At 38.8% G+C, this 19,688-nt stretch overlaps 1 protein-coding gene across 2 annotated transcripts in view; it reads left to right on the forward strand.

Moving 5' to 3' along the window:
• Positions 1–153: 153 nt before the first annotated feature.
• The window catches only part of LOC128694263 (glutathione S-transferase theta-1), a 31,806-nt gene continuing 12,271 nt past the window's right edge, over positions 154–19,688 (forward strand). The window contains exons 1-2 of one of the 2 annotated variants that reach the window (XM_053784301.2): positions 154–384; positions 6,356–6,443. In XM_053784301.2, the coding sequence (XP_053640276.1) occupies positions 276–384; positions 6,356–6,443 (197 nt within the window). In that variant the 5' untranslated portion in view covers positions 154–275. Of the gene's footprint in view, positions 385–4,558; positions 4,753–6,355; positions 6,444–19,688 lie in introns of those variants that run through there. The other variant, XM_053784302.2, reaches the window with a different exon arrangement.

Below are 19,688 nucleotides of genomic sequence, written 5' to 3' on the forward strand. Positions count from 1 at the left end.
TGTAACTAGTTCAGCTATCATAACTTTGGGGTCCAGTCACTGGACCCATTATGTACCTTTGTAATCTTTTGACTACCGCCCACAGGGTGGGTATAGGGTACATAATAAAGATATTAAACTAACTTATTACATCAACAATATGGGTGGTGAGGGTATAATGTGTGAGTGGCCTTAACAGACCCACCTGGAAGTAGTGACGTGATAACCAGCGAGGCAGGTTGTATTTACACTCTTTGTCCTCTTACTTGAAATTCTAAGAAACTCTGAATCAAATAATGTTGAGACTGTATTACGACCTGTTGTCACAGCCTTCGAGAGCTGTGTATATATTCATGAAGAAGGCCAAGATACCTTTCAAGGAGATGCCTGTAGCTCTTCGCAAAGGTGAGACTTATATAATGGTCACACACTTATATAACTAGTATAACCACACCATATACATAATTGACATTTGTTGTATTTCAGTTGACGTTGAAATACTGATTGTATTTCACATTTTTTTTTTTTGTAATACTTCACCATGAATTGTGAGAATTCAAGGATAACAATTTAAGGCAGATTATTTCATTTGGTCACCATCATCATCTCATCTTGCAAAGTTATGACAACTTATGATGACTCAATATATATCGTTAACCCTATACAAATAATTCATATTCGTATAACAGTACATTGTAATATAGACTAATATCTAATGTAGATGTACGAAAGTGTTAAGATTTGTTTGGATTTTTACCCGGAGAGTCACTGCTGTATAACCCTTTTGGGTTTAGCGCATAGTTATAAGCAATCCGGATGGTTATCCACCCAGGATAACCCAAGAAAGTCACTGTCTGACTTTTTTTGGGTTATCCTAGGTACTTTACACATATGCTGCTATGTATGATAATCTATGTAACTGTATTTGTGTATACCTGAATAGACTTACTTACATCGAGGACTGCCCGTCTTATTTCCATTGTGGTCCTTCAGTCTTGTCTTCCAGGATGCCACCCACAACAGTCGACTAACACCCACGTTCCCTAATTACTGAAAAAATGAGACATTTATGCAACATATGGAAATCTTTATTGAAGAAACATTTCACCACACAGTGGCTTCATCAGTCCAATACAAAGCAGGAAGGTATAAGGAGCAGAGGAGTTTGAAGTAATCAGTCCCTCAGCCTGGAATCAATGTGTTCAGTCCATCACTCTTGTAGGAAGTATAGCATAGGGCCAGAGAAAGGCTTATATACTGCAGTCAGGTGAGTTGAAGCAGGAGGAGGCTGGATCACAGTGGAACCATCCACTAGTGTAAGTACTTCCTACAAGAGTGATGGACTGAACACATCGATTCCAGGCTGAGGGACTGATTACTTCAAACTCCTCTGCTCCTTATTAAACCTTCCTGCTTTGTATTGGACTGATGAAACCACTGTGTGGTGAAAAGTTTCTTCAGTAAAGATTCCCATATGTTGCATGTCTCAGTTCTTCAACCTGTCGGTTTTCAAAACCATTTATTACATCTGTCAGATACTGCAACATCATGGGATCTTGATACAAAGAATTCTTCAACACTTGTCCAAACTTTGGACGAAGACCTACTTACACTAGTGGATGGTCTCACTGTGATCCCGCCTCCTCCTGCTTCGACTCGCCTGACTGCAGCATGTAAGCCACTTCTGGCCCTATGATGTACTTCCTACAAGAGTGATGGACTGAACACATCGATTTCAGGCTGAGGGACTGATTACCTCAAACTCCTCTGCTCCTTATACTTTCCCGCTTTGTATTGGGCTGATGAAGCCACTGTGTGGTGAAATGTTTCTTCAGTGAAGATTCCCACATGTTGCATAAATGTCTCATTTCTTCAACTTGTCAGTTTTCAAAACCATTTATCATACCTACTTACTGCTAGGTGAACAGGGACAGCAGATGTAAGGAAACATGCCCAACATTTCCACCCATGCTGTAGAATGAATCACGGACTGTCAGTGTGTGAGGTGAGTGTTGACAAGCAAGCCATGGGACACCTAGAATATCCCCATTCTTTCTTAAAAGGATTTATTTCCATCAGGACTCCTGTTAAATATTCGTTACTTTTAGACTTCAGTGGAAATGTCACATTGACTTCATTGTATTATCATAGGTAATTTATACTTATATATTGCTATATAAGACAGACCATAAGAGCATATGAAAAGAGGAACACTGCAGAAGGCCTATTGGCCCATGCGAGGCAGGTCCACGTCACCTCCTGGCTTAAACCAATGACCCACCTAGTCAGGTCAGGTCACATCCACTTAAGAAAGGAGCATGGAATCAGACCTATTAGCACAAGCTAGTCAGATCCAACTCACACCCACCCACACCCACTCATGTATTTATCTAACCTATTTTTAAAACTACACAATGTCTTAGCTTATCATACTCTCTTATTTATTGTTACTTTCTTAGCTAACAAAGTGTTCGGGCCCAGCAAGGAGCCCACTGGTTGAGTATGGGGTCCATAATAAAGTTATCAATCTTGTAATAACTTGCAGTAGCACTGTTCAGTAGGTAGTGCAATTATATCTTAATAATTAGAGCACAGTGTGTACCACTGAAAGGATTTGGGATTAATCTTTAGGCAGGGAGTAACATATGACTCACAAAATCGTAATGACATGATTGCAAACAAACCATACCACGTGGTATGGTTTTTTTGCAGTCGTGTCATTACGATTTCATGAATCATGTTGATGGCTTTGAGGGGAATTGAGCTAGAGTTCGTCGTGGCCATGCTAGCTGGAGATTCGTCTGTAAAAACTTGAATTTGTGGTCACAATGGTGCCTATGCTAACCTTCCTATGGTGTAGAAATATACCTAATTGGATGATTCTTATTGTGGGTAGCTGGCACAGTGGCTAACGCGACGGTCTGGAGTTTTGAGACTCTCTGATTGCGAGTTCTAACCCCGCCTGTGGTATGGTTTAGTAACTTATGGACAAGTCTCCTCTTTCACCTAGCCTGCCAGTTTTTGTTTAGGCAATCAATACATAAGATAAACTGTATTCAAAATAACCAGTTAAAAAGCTAAATTTATATATGGTAAATAAAATCTAGTACGTACATAGTTTCTTGGTTAGAAAATAATCTTTTACCTTTTCTGCAGCTTTTTCATTAGTACAGCCTCTCCTCACTTAACGATGGAGATGGGGACCTAAAGCCCCTTCGGTAAACGAATTCATTGCTAAATGAGGAGCATAGTATAATGGTAGTGGATTTATATCAACCAACTTTGATATTGTTTTAATGTCACCTGTACACTATTTAAAACATTTCTGGTATATTTTTAAATGTTTATACAGCAGTATACTGTATATTGTAATAAACAGAATTGAGGAAATCAGCTCTAATATGCATTATTTAGGTTTAAATACTGGTCAGAGAACCTGTCGTAAGTCCAAGGCGTCGGTAAACGAGCATGTTGCTAAGTGAGGAGAAGCTGTATTATATTGATTTTTACTACAAGTATTACTGGTCTTGGCATGATTATTTAACCCATTTTAATTTTATATTTATGGCTTTACTGTACTGCAAGATTATTAACTCCCTGGTGCCATGTTCAGTTTTATGTCTAACTTTTTAAAGATTTGAGGCAAGATAAACATGATTTATGTATTAAAAAATTGTAGTCTCTTTAGTTTCAGCTATTTCAATTTCTTTTATTTTAAGGTTACTTTTGCATTTTGTCCTTTCCCACGTTTCTCTTGTGCTTACGTTAAGAATAATCCTTGGGAAAAGTTGAATCAGATGAATCAGAGATGTTTAAGAGTAAATACTCCCTAACATCCCTATGACTCATCCCTAGAGCTGTCAGAAAGTTGAAGAATTGGAGTGAAGCAGTGGAGGTAGGATCCATACATAATTTTAAGAGGAGGTATGATAAGGCTCTTACAGCAAGGAGAGAGTGGACCTGGTAGTGACCAGCAAAAAAGCAGGGCCAGAAGCTGAGAGTCGACCCCTGCAACCACAAATAGGTGAGTACGTATAGGCGAGTCCTTACTCACTTGCCCCAGAGGCATAAACATTTACTAAAACTTGTGTCTTGTATCTCACTTTTATTTTAATCCACATATTCTTGATTTTAAAAATTTGTGCCCTTCTTCCCTTATTTCTTTCCATAGTTGATTTTTTCAATACACTATTATACCTGTTTAGCTCTAGGTTTCTAATACACTTGATTTGACTCTCATTTACCCCTCCCCATTGAAACTCTCTCACCACTTTTAGCTTTATTTTGGTTAGTGCTATTATATCTAGCATTTTCATAGCATTTCATAGCATTTCTTATCTGTACTGCATTCATATACATTCGAACAACCTAACTTTAAATTTTTCTTTGTCATTTTAGTAATTGATATAGAAGGGAGGTTACTAGTGCCCATGCTCTTGACATTTTAGTTGCCTTAAACATTACTCTTTGCTTAAGGACAAAATTATGTTCTGTAGTAGTGGTCGGTGGTGTATAAAAAGTGGAAATGCTGATAGTGCTTATCATTATCACCATGATTTTACACTCATTGCTGGAGATAAATTGCCCTCTCAGCTTTCACAGTGGAGCTCTAGTGTTCAGCTTACATGCTGTGCTAACTAGATGTTGATAATATTTTTTTTAACAAGATGAAGTTGTATTATAACTTGTTGTCACAGCCATCAAGAGCTGTCTACATATTTCTGAAGACTAATGATATACAGTTTGAATCATGCCACTTGAATCTGCTGGAAGGTAAGATGAAAAGTTTGCTGCATGTTTTGGACATCTTATGAGGGTCATGTGGTAGATCTTTCCAAGACCTTTTTTTTTTTTAGGCTAACTACACTATTTTATTTTCCTCTTGTGACTATGGAAGAATTTGGGCTCAGAATTGGGCTTGGCTCTTATGTCTATTTCAAATTGTCTTTCAGCTTCTCTCCCTGCTCTCAGACATTTTAGAAAACTAGCAAGCCTTTGGAAACGTTACATTTATTTGTAAATACATATCATAAAACTGACCAAAGTTTGTTAAAAGCAGTGACACCCATAGGGCTTTCTTCCTCTTCAAATTTTGGTTGGCTCTAGACAGAACAATTTTAACCCTTTCAGGGTCCAAGGCCCAAATCTGAAGTGGTGCCCCAGTGTCCAAGAATTTTCAAAAAAAAAAAAATGATTTTTTCTTATGAAATGGTAGAGAATCTTTTTGTGAAGGTAATAAAACAAAAAGTACAAAATTTGATGGAAAATTGACGAATTTTGATGTGTCAGTGATATTTACAAATCGGCGATTTTGCCGACTTTGACTCCCATTTTAGGCCAATTATATTATTCCAGTCGACCAAATTCTTAGCTATTTCACTAGTATTACTTCTATTCTATCGATTGAGCACAAGAATTCGCCAAGTCAACTGTTTCAACTACAAATTAAAGTGATCGGAAATTGTTAATTTGGCCAATTTAACACAAAGTTCAAAATATTCCAATTTCAAAATAGGGTCCAGAATAAACAATGTAGGTATTCCTGGAACTAAACTAACATTTCCTCTGTTCATTAGTTACGTTTTGAGGCTTTACAAATAAATTTCATTTTGATTTTTTATTCACATAATGAATTTTTATTCACACCAAAAAAATAGAAGATTTACTGTTATGTAATACTGTAATAATTGTATAAATATCATCACCATATTTGTGAATGCATATTAGACCCACCAGCTGATGTGTATTAGACGTGTGAGGTCGTTTGTTTACTCTTGAATATCGGCAAAAATTTAACATTTCTGCTACTTTGAGCTCAGTTTCAAGCCATTTCCGGTGCTAAAACCAATCAAAATCATCTCTATTTCTGTAATATGTCTTCCATTCTATCAAATGAGACCAAGAAATCGCAAATACAACTATAAAAAACATACGAAAAAACACTGCAAAGTCGCTGTTTTAATCGAAAAATCATGATTTCAGTTTTTTTTCTCTTATTATACACAGTGTGCTGCAGGATCTGTTTTATGTGGTGCACACATACCACATAGATGTATTCTCTCATATCTAGGCCCAAATGTACCACTCACAGTTTATCAGAGTGAGCTGAGCTCATGCCGTAGATCTACGGTTTGGACCCTGAACGTAAAGCCGTAGATCTACGGGACGGACCCTGCAAGGGTTAAACTTAGATATGTACCATCATTACCATCAAAACTGCTTTTACCTTTTTTTGGGGGTGAGTATGGATGGACGGGTAGTAAAAATGTCAAACTCTAAACCAAATGAGTTTTTTTCAGAAAACTGCATAGTCCTGTTTTTTTTAAACACAATTGCACAAAAATATTCTGGTACTTGAATCTGTTTTTTTCTTCAGGTGAGCATCGAACAGAGGAATTTGCTGCTATCAACCCATTTCAGTTAGTGCCCGTGATTGATGATAATGGATTCAAGCTAACAGAGAGGTATGCTATCCTATGTGCCTTTCTAGTGTATGTTATCCCATGCACCTTTCTAGTACATTAATATTATTCTTTCTTGTTTTAAAGTTTCAAATGGCTATAGTGCAATATTCCCAAAATATTAATATTATTATGAGGTGATGAAAGAAGGAAAAATAATGTGGAGAAAGGATACATTCTGTATTGCTGTTTGGCAAACTTATCTGTAAATTATGTACCCAGTACATGTGATTAAAAAATTATGAATTAAAGATATATTAACAGTAACCCTATTATGTAATGCCTTTTTTTCTCTATTGAGCTTTGTCAAAACATCTGGTTGTGTAATTTTTTTCAAGCATATAAAAATGGTTGCTATATAGAGTAGAACCCCTGTATTCATGGGTACAGTTATCTGCAGTTCTCTGTGGCCCAAAAATATTAAGAGGGGGAGCAGGATTCAACTAGGAAATTTTTAATAATAGTCTGATTTCAATAATTTTTGTTTTTTTTTGTAAGTTAAGAAGGTGGTCGAAAATGTATACTAGAAGTTTCATGAAGTTGACCCAAAATTAAGAAGAGAAAAAATAAAATAATGTTTTTTGATATGGCAACACCTCGTTAAAATTTGTGCCAAATTGTTAAGTTTTGGATGTTGTAGTTAACTTTACATGAACAAATAAAGGATAAAGATGAATTGAACATTACATCATTATATTGTATCCCCCAAATTCTTAATTTTTTTTTTATTTTAAATAAACAAAACAAACAGTAAAGGCTTTTATAAATTCCCTTCATGGAGTTGTAAAATAAGAATTCCTGAATAATGTGTGTAAAAATCATAATGTATTCATAAATAATGAAGGATTTTACTTATAGGAGAATAACTTACTTTTGAGAAAAACAATAAAATGCTATTCATGGATATGAAATATCATAGACAGTGCTCCTTCCCTCAATCTCTCCCCAGTACAGTAGGGCCCTGCTTTTCGGCGTTTCACCTTATGGTGTTCTGCTAATACGGCGATCTCAAATTATGACCAAAACTTTTTATACAGCAAGCGGTTTTTCAAATACTGTGCTCGCCACCTGGTTTGTTTACATTCTCCATGAGCACATCTTTCTATTATGTAATAATGATCACTCGGGCACATTAAATTTCTAATTTTACATCAATATAGACATTTTCATTAATCCATCTATGATATTTTCTTCAAAATTATATAAGAAACATGTTACATAGCATATAAACATACTGTTTATGTGCTATGGAGGTGTGATTGCCTGGTGGAGGGAAAAGATTACATCTCCCCTTAATACGTAACACTTTTGTTTACAATTCTCGGCATGAATTATTCATTACTTCTCCCTTTGTTTATGATGGCATCTAAAGGTAGTTGTTAGAAACAATTAAACTCAGTGAACATGGTATGTCGATGGTAATAATATGGCACTGGGCCACATTAAATATCGTGTAGCTATGTAGGTAGGTGTAGGTATGTAGCCCAGGCGAACTACATACCTACATTATTATTATATGTAACTGATACTTATACTTATGTGTACCTGTACCTAAGTAAACTTACACACTGTGCTGGCATGCAGGTACACATTAAAATCACTAAAAGTGTCTTATTAATCTTGAAGATGCCATATTAATAATAATAATAATAATACATATAATAATAATAATAATAATCACTCAAATAATCACTCGTTTAAAATGTTAATATAGACATTTTGCTTAATCCATCTAAATACACCCCACAGTAGAATAAATTACCATAAATATGAGATGTGGTAGCCAGGTGACTTGTAGGACTTGTGGTAGCCAGGCGACTTGTAGGACTTGTGGTAGCCAGGCGACTTGTAGGACTTGTGGTAGCCAGGCGACTTGTAGGACTTGTGGTAGCCAGGCGACTTGTAGGACTTGTGGTAGCCAGGCGACTTGTAGGACTTGTGGTAGCCAGGCGACTTGTAGGACTTGTGGTAGCCAGGCGACTTGTAGGACTTGTGGTAGCCAGACAACTTGTAGTCCAACATCAGAGACAATGTGTACACTATAATATTACTGGGAGTAACTAGAAAATTGTTCCTTTTGTATACCTTCACTCATGGCGTCATTTCTTCTAAAAATGGTATTACATGAGAATGGGAGTGTTTCTCTTTATTTATTGTACTGTATCAATGTGGAGACAACTTGTACACAATGTAAAGTGACGAAAACCAGACGCATTTGTCTGGTTTGTTTACATTGTGTGGGTGGGGGTGGGGTGGGCTTCCCTAGCTGGCTACATACTGTACTTCCCATACCTGACTAACTCACCTCTCACCCTACATTAAGACTACAAATATTTTAAGGTAATTAATGATTGTACTGTATATGTATTTTATCGCTCTGGGGAGCTTTAACCCTTTGACTGTCGCGACCGTATATATACGTCTTACGAGGTACCATGTTTGGCGTATACATGTATATACTCATAAATTCTAGCGGCTTCAAATCAAGCAGGAGAAAGCTGGTAGGCCCACATGTGAGAGAATGGGTCTGTGTGGTCAGTGTGCACCATATAAAAAAAATCCTGGAGCACGCAGTGCATAATGAGAAAAAAAAACTCCGACCGTTTTTTTTAATTAAAATGCCGACTTTGTGGTCTATTTTCGTATAGTATTTATGGTTGTATTCTCGTTTTCTTGGTCTCATTTGATAGAATGGAAAACATATTATAGAAATAGAGGTGATTTTGATTGATTTTACTATAAAAAGAACCTAGAAATGGAGCTCAAAGTAGGGGAAATGTTTGATTTTTGCCAATGTTCAAAAGTAAACAAATGATGCCATTGTCTAATAAATGTCCCACTAGCCATTCTAATATGCAGTCATGAATGGGTTGATGTTATTTATACAATTATTACAGTATTGCAGTAGTCTGCATAATAGTAAGTCTTCTATTTTTTGTTTGAATAAAAATTCAAAATAGAAAGCAAGAGTAATATCAGAGGGGCCTGGAGACATGACTGATGAGCAAAGAAAATGTTATTTTAGAGCCAGGAATGTCTGCATTGTTCATTCTGGACCTTATTTTGAAATTGTCATATTTTTTAGTTTTTGTGAAATTGGCCAAATTGCAAATTTTTGACCACATTATTAGGTAGTTGAAATTGGTAAATGGGCAGTTTCTTGTACTCAATCGATAGAAAAAATGGAGTTCTAAAGAAATAGCTATGAGTTTGGTCGACTGGAACAATGGAATTAGCCGAAAATAGGGCTCAAAGTGGGCAAAATCGCCGATTTGTGAACAGCACCGAGGTCGCTAACTTCGCGAAAGCATAATTCCATCAGTTTTCCATCAAATTTCGTTTTTTTGGTCTCATTATAATCGGGAAAAGATTCTCTATCATTTCATAAGAAAAAATAATTTTTTTTCTTTTTTTAAATTTTGCGACACCAGGAGACACCTCAGGATTGAGGGTTGCGACAGTCAAAGGGTTAATTAAATATCGTAGTATATTACGTGTGGGTGGGGTGGGGAGGACTGCCCTGGCTGGCTACATATGTACTTCCCAAACCTGACTTCCTACAAATAAAACTCGCCTCTCACCCTACATTAAGACTACAAATATTTTAAGGTAATTACTGAATGTACTGTACATATATTTTATCGCTCTGGGGAGCTTTAATTAAATGAAGTATACTACATGTTGGTGGGGAGGGCTGATCTGGCTGGCTACCATACCTCCCAACCCTGACTTCCTACAAATTAAACTTGCCTCTCACCCTACACTACGACTACAAATATTTTAAGGTAAGTAATGGGTGTACTGTGTGTATTTTACATCTTATTGTTTTTAATGCCTAGTTCTATTGCTAATGTAATATATGTTAGTGTAAACTTGTTACCTGGCATTTATATGCATTTATAAGTGGGAAAAATGGTGTTCTGCTTTTCAGTGATGTCTGCTTTCTGGCAGTAGCCTGAAACCTAACCTGCCGTATAAATGGGGCCCTACTGTATATAACGCTGGTTTTCTGCTTATTTTCCACCAATTCTACTCCTAAGCTGCTTATGATTATTATTATAATTAATAATAACAATAAGCAAACAATAATATAATAATAGTAATAGTTAAAAATAGGAGAGGAGAGTTATTAAATGGAGAGTTAGAGGTATTGGGAAGATGGAGGGAATATTTTGAGGAATTGTTAAATATTGATGAAGATAGGGAAGCTGGGATTTCGTGTATAGGGCAAGGAGGAATAACATCTTGTAGGAGTGAGGAAGAGCCAGTTGTGAGTGTGGGGGAAGTTCGTGAGGCAGTAGGTAAAATGAAAAGGGGTAAGGCAGCCGGGATTGATGGGATAAAGATAGAAATGTTAAGAGCAGGTGGGGATATAGTTTTGGAGTGGTTGGTGCAATTATTTAATAAATGTATGGAAGAGGGTAAGGTACCTAGGGATTGGCAGAGAGCATGCATAGTTCCTTTGTATAAAGGCAAAGGGGACAAAAGAGAGTGCAAAAATTATAGGGGGATAAGTCTGTTGAGTATACCTGGTAAAGTGTATGGTAGAGTTATTATTGAAAGAATTAAGAGTAAGATGGAGAATAGGATAGCAGATGAACAAGGAGGCTTTAGGAAAGGTAGGGGGTGTGTGGACCAGGTGTTTACAGTGAAACATATAAGTGAACAGTATTTAGATAAGGCTAAAGAGGTCTTTGTGGCATTTATGGATTTGGAAAAGGCGTATGACAGGGTGGATAGGGGGGCAATGTGGCAGATGTTGCAGGTGTATGGCGTAGGAGGTAGGTTACTGAAAGCAGTGAAGAGTTTTTACGAGGATAGTGAGGCTCAAGTTAGAGTATGTAGGAAAGAGGGAAATTATTTCCCAGTAAAAGTAGGCCTTAGACAAGGATGTGTGATGTCACCGTGGTTGTTTAATATATTTATAGATGGGGTTGTAAGAGAAGTAAATGCGAGGGTCTTGGCAAGAGGCGTGGAGTTAAAAGATAAAGAATCACACAAAGTGGGAGTTGTCACAGTTGCTTTTTGCTGATGACACTGTGCTCTTGGGAGATTCTGAAGAGAAGTTGCAGAGATTGGTGGATGAATTTGGTAAGGTGTGCAAAAGAAGAAAATTAAAAGTGAATACAGGAAAGAGTAAGGTTATGAGGATAACAAAAAGATTAGGTGATGAATGATTGGATATCAGATTGGAGGGAGAGAGTATGGAGGAGGTGAATGTATTCAGATATTTGGGAGTGGATGTGTCAGCGGATGGGTCTATGAAAGATGAGGTGAATCATAGAATTGATGAGGGGAAAAGGGTGAGTGGTGCACTTAGGAGTCTGTGGAGACAAAGAACTTTGTCCTTGGAGGCAAAGAGGGGAATGTATGAGAGTATAGTTTTACCAACGCTCTTATATGGGTGTGAAGCATGGGTGATGAATGTTGCAGCGAGGAGAAGGCTGGAGGCAGTGGAGATGTCATGTCTGAGGGCAATGTGTGGTGTGAATATAATGCAAAGAATTCGTAGTTTGGAAGTTAGGAGGAGGTGCGGGATTACCAAAACTGTTGTCCAGAGGGCTGAGGAAGGGTTGTTGAGGTGGTTCGGACATGTAGAGAGAATGGAGCGAAACAGAGTGACTTCAAGAGTGTATCAGTCTGTAGTGGAAGGAAGGCGGGGTAGGGGTCGGCCTAGGAAAGGTTGGAGGGAGGGGGTAAAGGAGGTTTTGTGTGCGAGGGGCTTGGACTTCCAGCAGGCATGCGTGAGCGTGTTTGATAGGAGTGAATGGAGACAAATGGTTTTTAATACTTGACGTGCTGTTGGAGTGTGAGCAAAGTAACATTTATGAAGGGGTTCAGGGAAACCGGCAGGCCGGACTTGAGTCCTGGAGATGGGAAGTACAGTGCCTGCACTCTGAAGGAGGGGTGTTAATGTTGCAGTTTAAAAACTGTAGTGTAAAGCACCCTTCTGGAAAGACAGTGATGGAGTGAATGATGGTGAAAGTTTTTCTTTTTCGGGCCACCCTGCCTTGGTGGGAATCGGCCTGTGTGATAATAAAAAAATAATAAAAATTATTATCTTTTTTTTTTATTATCACACCGGCCGATTCCCACCAAGGCAGGGTGGCCCGAAAAAGAAAAACTTTCACCATCATTCACTCCATCACTGTCTTTCCAGAAGGGTGCTTTACACTACAGTTTTTAAACTGCAACATTAACACCCCTCCTTCAGAGTGCAGGCACTGTACTTCCCATCTCCAGGACTCAAGTCCGGCCTGCCGGTTTCCCTGAATCCCTTCATAAATGTTACTTTGCTCACACTCCAACAGCACGTCAAGTATTAAAAACCATTTGTCTCCATTCACTCCTATCAAACACGCTCACGCATGCCTGCTGGAAGTCCAAGCCCCTCGCACACAAAACCTCCTTTACCCCCTCCCTCCAACCCTTCCTAGGCCGACCCCTACCCCGCCTTCCTTCCACTACAGACTGATACACTCTTGAAGTCATTCTGTTTCGCTCCATTCTCTCTACATGTCCGAACCACCTCAACAACCCTTCCTCAGCCCTCTGGACAACACTTTTGGTAATCCCGCACCTCCTCCTAACTTCCAAACTACGAATTCTCTGCATTATATTCACACCACACATTGCCCTCAGACATGACATCTCCACTGCCTCCAGCCTTCTCCTTGCTGCAACATTCATCACCCACGCTTCACACCCATATAAGAGCGTTGGCAAAACTATACTCTCATACATTCCCCTCTTTGCCTCCAAGGACAAAGTTCTTTGTCTCCACAGACTCCTAAGTGCACCACTCACTCTTTTTCCCTCATCAATTCTATGATTCACCTCATCTTTCATAGACCCATCCGCTGACACGTCCACTCCCAAATATCTGAATACGTTCACCTCCTCCATACTCTCTCCCTCCAATCTGATATTCAATCTTTCATCACCTAATCTTTTTGTTATCCTCATAACCTTACTCTTTCCTGTATTCACCTTTAATTTTCTTCTTTTGCACACCCTACCAAATTCATCCACCAATCTCTGCAACTTCTCTTCAGAATCTCCCAAGAGCACAGTGTCATCAGCAAAGAGCAGCTGTGACAACTCCCACTTTGTGTGTGATTCTTTATCTTTTAACTCCACGCCTCTTGCCAAGACCCTCGCATTTACTTCTCTTACAACCCCATCTATAAATATATTAAACAACCACGGTGACATCACACATCCTTGTCTAAGGCCTACTTTTACTGGGAAAAAATTTCCCTCTTTCCTACATACTCTAACTTGAGCCTCACTATCCTCGTAAAAACTCTTCACTGCTTTCAGTAACCTACCTCCTACACCATACACTTGCAACATCTGCCACATTGCCCCCCTATCCACCCTGTCATACGCCTTTTCCAAATCCATAAATGCCACAAAGACCTCTTTAGCCTTATCTAAATACTGTTCACTTATATGTTTCACTGTAAACACCTGGTCCACACACCCCCTACCTTTCCTAAAGCCTCCTTGTTCATCTGCTATCCTATTCTCCGTCTTACTCTTAATTCTTTCAATTATAACTCTACCATACACTTTACCAGGTACACTCAACAGACTTATCCCCCTATAATTTTTGTACTCTCTTTTATCCCCTTTGCCTTTATACAAAGGAACTATGCATGCTCTCTGCCAATCCCTAGGTACCTTACCCTCTTCCATACATTTATTAAATAATTGCACCAACCACTCCAAAACTATATCCCCACCTGCTTTTAACATTTCTATCTTTATCCCATCAATCCCGGCTGCCTTACCCCCTTTCATTTTACCTACTGCCTCACGAACTTCCCCCACACTCACAACTGGCTCTTCCTCACTCCTACAAGATGTTATTCCTCCTTGCCCTATACACGAAATCACAGCTTCCCTATCTTCATCAACATTTAACAATTCCTCAAAATATTCCTTCCATCTTCCCAATACCTCTAACTCTCCATTTAATAACTCTCCTCTCCTATTTTTAACTGACAAATCCATTTGTTCTCTAGGCTTTATTAACTTGTTAATCTCACTCCAAAACTTTTTCTTATTTTCAACAAAATTTGTTGATAACATCTCACCCACTCTCTCATTTGCTCTCTTTTTACATTGCTTCACCACTCTCTTAACTTCTCTCTTTTTCTCCATATACTCTTCCCTCCTTGCATCACTTCTACTTTGTAAAAACTTCTCATATGCTAACTTTTTCTCCCTTACTACTCTCTTTACATCATCATTCCACCAATCGCTCCTCTTCCCTCCTGCACCCACTTTCCTGTAACCACAAACTTCTGCTGAACACTCTAACACTACATTTTTAAACCTACCCCATACCTCTTCGACCCCATTGCCTATGCTCTCATTAGCCCATCTATCCTCCAATAGCTGTTTATATCTTACCCTAACTGCCTCCTCTTTTAGTTTATAAACCTTCACCTCTCTCTTCCCTGATGCTTCTATTCTCCTTGTATCCCATCTACCTTTTACTCTCAGTGTAGCTACAACTAGAAAGTGATCTGATATATCTGTGGCCCCTCTATAAACATGTACATCCTGAAGTCTACTCAACAGTCTTTTATCTACCAATACATAATCCAACAAACTACTGTCATTTCGCCCTACATCATATCGTGTATACTTATTTATCCTCTTTTTCTTAAAATATGTATTACCTATAACTAAACCCCTTTCTATACAAAGTTCAATCAAAGGGCTCCCATTATCATTTACACCTGGCACCCCAAACTTACCTACCACACCCTCTCTAAAAGTTTCTCCTACTTTAGCATTCAAGTCCCCTACCACAATTACTCTCTCACTTGGTTCAAAGGCTCCTATACATTCACTTAACATCTCCCAAAATCTCTCTCTCTCCTCTGCATTCCTCTCTTCTCCAGGTGCATACACGCTTATTATGACCCACTTCTCGCATCCAACCTTTACTTTAACCCTTTCAGGGTCCAAGGCCCAAATCTGGAGTCACGCACCAGTGTCCAAGAATTTTCAAAAAAAAAAATTGTTATTTTTTCTTATGAAATCGTAGAGAATCTTTTTGTGAAGGTAATAAAACAAAAAGTACGAAATTTGGTGGAAAATTGACGAAATTATGCTCTCGCGAATTTTGATGTGTCAGCGATATTTACGAATCGGCGATTTTGCCGACTTTGACTCCCATTTTAGGCCAATTACATTATTCCAATCAACCAAATTCTTAGCTATTTCACTAGTATTACTTCTATTCTATCGATTGAGCACAAGAAATCGCCAAGTCAACTGTTTCAACTACAAAATAAAGTGATCGGAAATTGTTAATTTGGCCAATTTAACACAAAGTTCAAAATATTCCAATTTCAAAATAGGGTCCAGAATGAACAATGTAGGCATTCCTGGCACTAAACTAACATTTCCTCTGTTCATTAGTTATGTTTTGAGGCTTTACAAATAAATTCCATTTTGATTTTTTATTCACATAATGAATTTTTATTCACACCAAAAAATAGAAGATTTACTGTTATGCAATACTGTAATAATTGTATAAATATCATCACCATATTTGTGAATGTATATTAGACCCACCAGCTGGCGTGTATTAGACGTGTGAGGTCGTTTGTTTACTCTTGAATATCGGCAAAAATTTAACATTTCTGCTACTTTGAGCTCAGTTTCAAGCCATTTCCAGTGCTAAAACCAATCAAAATCATCTCTATTTCTGTAATATGTCTTCCATTCTATCAAATGAGACCAAGAAATCGCAAATACAACTATAAAAAACATACGAAAAAACACTGCAAAGTTGCTGTTTTAATCGAAAAATCATGATTTCATTTTTTTCTCTCATTATACACAGTGTGCTGCAGGATCTGTTTTATGTGGTGCACACATACCACATAGATGTATTCTCTCATATCTAGGCCCAAATGTACCACTCACAGTTTATCAGAGTGAGCTGAGCTCATGGCGTAGATCTACGGTTTGGACCCTGAACGTAAAGCCGTAGATCTACGGGACGGACCCTGAAAGGGTTAACCCTTTCAGGGTCCAAGGCCAAAATCTGAAGTCACGCACCAGTGTCCAAGGAATTTTGAAAAAAAAAAAAATTATTTTTTCTTACAGAATTAAAGAGCATATTTTTGTGAAGGTAATAAAACAAAAAAAATTAGAATCTGATCAGTACTTACCGAGATACAGTGCCAAGAAGTTTGTAGAAAATGATGTGGTGGCGGCAACATCGACGAATTCCACATACGCGTATTATATTATTTTGTTTTTTTTGTTGTTTTTTCTTTTCTTTTCCAATTTTTTTCTATTCCTACTAACATTTGGGGCCTGAGAGACCAATACTGTATATAATTTATATATATAAACTCACTGTATTGAACACAATAACCGCACTAAAGTTATTATCATATTATTGTTTACCACTATTGTTTATTACAATAAACATGCACAAATATTGTATAATACTAATGTTCTATCATATATTTACATATTTACAATCACTGGACATGGTTTTAGAACTGCTGGAGCTTGTGGAACTCCTTGAAACAAGGCACCATGCACAGAGGCACCTTACATTCCTCACACATAAACCGAGTGTCTTTGCGTCTTTGTTGCCGTCGTTTTGTTTGTGCACAGACAATGCATCTCTTCTGAGCAAATTTCTTTTGAGTTGAAGGAAGCTGTATTATGAAATGATCACCTTCTCTCCTCAAACGCTTGGGTATATTGTGATGAATTCGAGGACCTTGTTGTATTGCAGGTGTTGTTACCTGGTACTTCATTATGAGTTGTCTGACAACAGACAAACAAAATTCACCATACGGTGGTCTGTTACCAGTCTTTATTTGGTACATATTATATGCATTCAGCATTGAAATGTCCATGAGATGGAAGAAAAGTTTCATGTACCACTTGTAACTCTTACGAACACAGTCAACAAAACCAATCTGCATGTCACACTTGTCAACCAAGCGCATGTTTTGTGTATAATCAATCACTGTCACTGGTTTTCGAATACGTTCATTAGTCACTCGATCAACTTTGCCACTGTCTTGCATTTCATTACGGTGAATGGTTGTCAACAATGTGACATCTCGTTTGTCATGCCACCGTAATGCCATGATGTCATTGGCAGTAAACACCTGCACGTCATCACCACGAACACCTGCATTGAGCCTGGGCATATGTTTACGATTAGAACGCACTGTGCCACACACATCTGTCTTGTTCACTCGCATGAAATCACTGAGTAATGGGCTTGTGTACCAGTTATCGGTATATAATGTATGGCCCTTACCAAGATATGGTGCCATCATGTTTCTCACTACGTCACCTGATATACCCAATAACATCTTGGTATCTTTCAATGTTTTACTACCCGTGTATACAACAATATCCAACACCAGGCCACTGTCACAATCACAGAGTACAAACAATTTTATACCAAAGCGGTTCCTCTTGCTCGGTATATACTGCTTGAATGACAGTCTACCTTTGAACAAAATCAAAGACTCGTCAATTACAAGATTCTTGAATGGATAAAAGTATATCCTGAACTTTTGTTTGAGATACATGAAAACATTTCTAATCTGGTATAACCTGTCACTTCTGTCAGGCCTGGTTTTGTCAGAGAAGTGCAACATACGTAACAGTAAGATAAACCTGTTCACTGGTATTATTTCACTGAAGGATGGGGTACAAATTAGCCGATCTGTGGACCAGTATGCTTTTATATTATGCTTATAGACGTGAGGCATAAGCATTATTGTTGCAAAAAGCAAATACATTTCTGCAACAGTCGTCTCTTTCCACCTGTGTAGTCTTGACTGTGGTGATAGGATCGTATTTGCCATGGTGTACTGAAAATACTTATTACTTTCCCTGACAATAATTTCCATCAATGGCTGGTCAAAGAATAATTCAAAGAATTCCAGTTCATTGGCCGTGGTTCCAAGGGGACAGGTAGGTAGAATTCCACTTTGAGAGTCATCAAAGTGGTGAGGGCTGGGAACAAAATTGGGATTTTGCTGCCAATCCCAGATACGGTTTGCTGGTGGATACTGGACATCATAGGCTGGTTGAACGGGTGGTTGTGGCGGGCTCGTGGGTGATGCTCCGCTTTGTCCTTGAACTGACGAGTCAGCAGCGTGGGTCCCCGCGTGGAGCAGCGAGTCACGCATGGCGGTGCCACTACCACCACCAGCCCCACTAACACCATCCACTGATGTTTGTGGCCCATCCATGCCAAGTGTAGCCACATCATCCTCACTATCACTACCTAAAACGGGTGTAGGGCCACGGGATGTACTCCGGGATGTACTCCGGGATGTACTACGGGATGTACTCCGTCCCCTAGACACAGCATAGGGTACACTACCCGAGCGCATGCGGCGGCGAACATACCGACGCTTCACTGGTGAATATGTTTCCTCACTATCACTACTCGAATGATCGTCGAGCGCAATAAAATCACAATCCACGTCAGAATCATCGTCATTACTGAAGTCAGAGGCCAGGCCACGGGAAAATATTAGTTTTCTCTTACGTTTAGGAACACCCGACCGTGAGTCACGAGTGCCCACACCAGAGGTAGAAGGTCGAGGATCGTCGGGGTTTTCTGCACTATTATCGATATCCTGGTCATTCTTTTCGGTCACTAACTGATCAAAGCCGTAGAATTCGTCTTCATTTCCACTTCCATCAGTGTCAGAACTATCAGATAGGAAGAGGAGAGTCCCAATTTTCCGGGGAGTGAGAGCTGACTTGCGACGAGGCATGGTGAACAAGGGCGACTGAGCCGGCGTTCCCACAATGCTATGCAGGCGCCTAGATTTTTTGTTTATGGCGCACACCCACGGCGCAGACCCATTCTCTCATATGTAGGCCTATGAGCGCTTTCGCGCTAAATTTGACGGCGCTAGAATTTTGGCATAGATCTACGGTTTGGACACTCACCGACCAGCCGTAGATCTACGGGACGGACCCTGAAAGGGTTAATCCACATAATTCTTGAATTTACACATTCATATTCTCTTTTCTCCTTCCATAACTGATCATTTAACATTACTGCTACCCCTTCCTTTGCTCTAACTCTCTCAGATACTCCAGATTTAATCCCATTTATTTCCCCCCACTGAAACTCTCCTACCCCCTTCAGCTTTGTTTCGCTTAGGGCCAGGACATCCAACTTCTTTTCATTCATAACATCAGCAATCATCTGTTTCTTGT

This window comes from Cherax quadricarinatus, chromosome 43 (genome assembly GCF_038502225.1).
Source record: "Cherax quadricarinatus isolate ZL_2023a chromosome 43, ASM3850222v1, whole genome shotgun sequence".
Lineage (NCBI taxonomy): Eukaryota > Metazoa > Arthropoda > Malacostraca > Decapoda > Parastacidae > Cherax > Cherax quadricarinatus.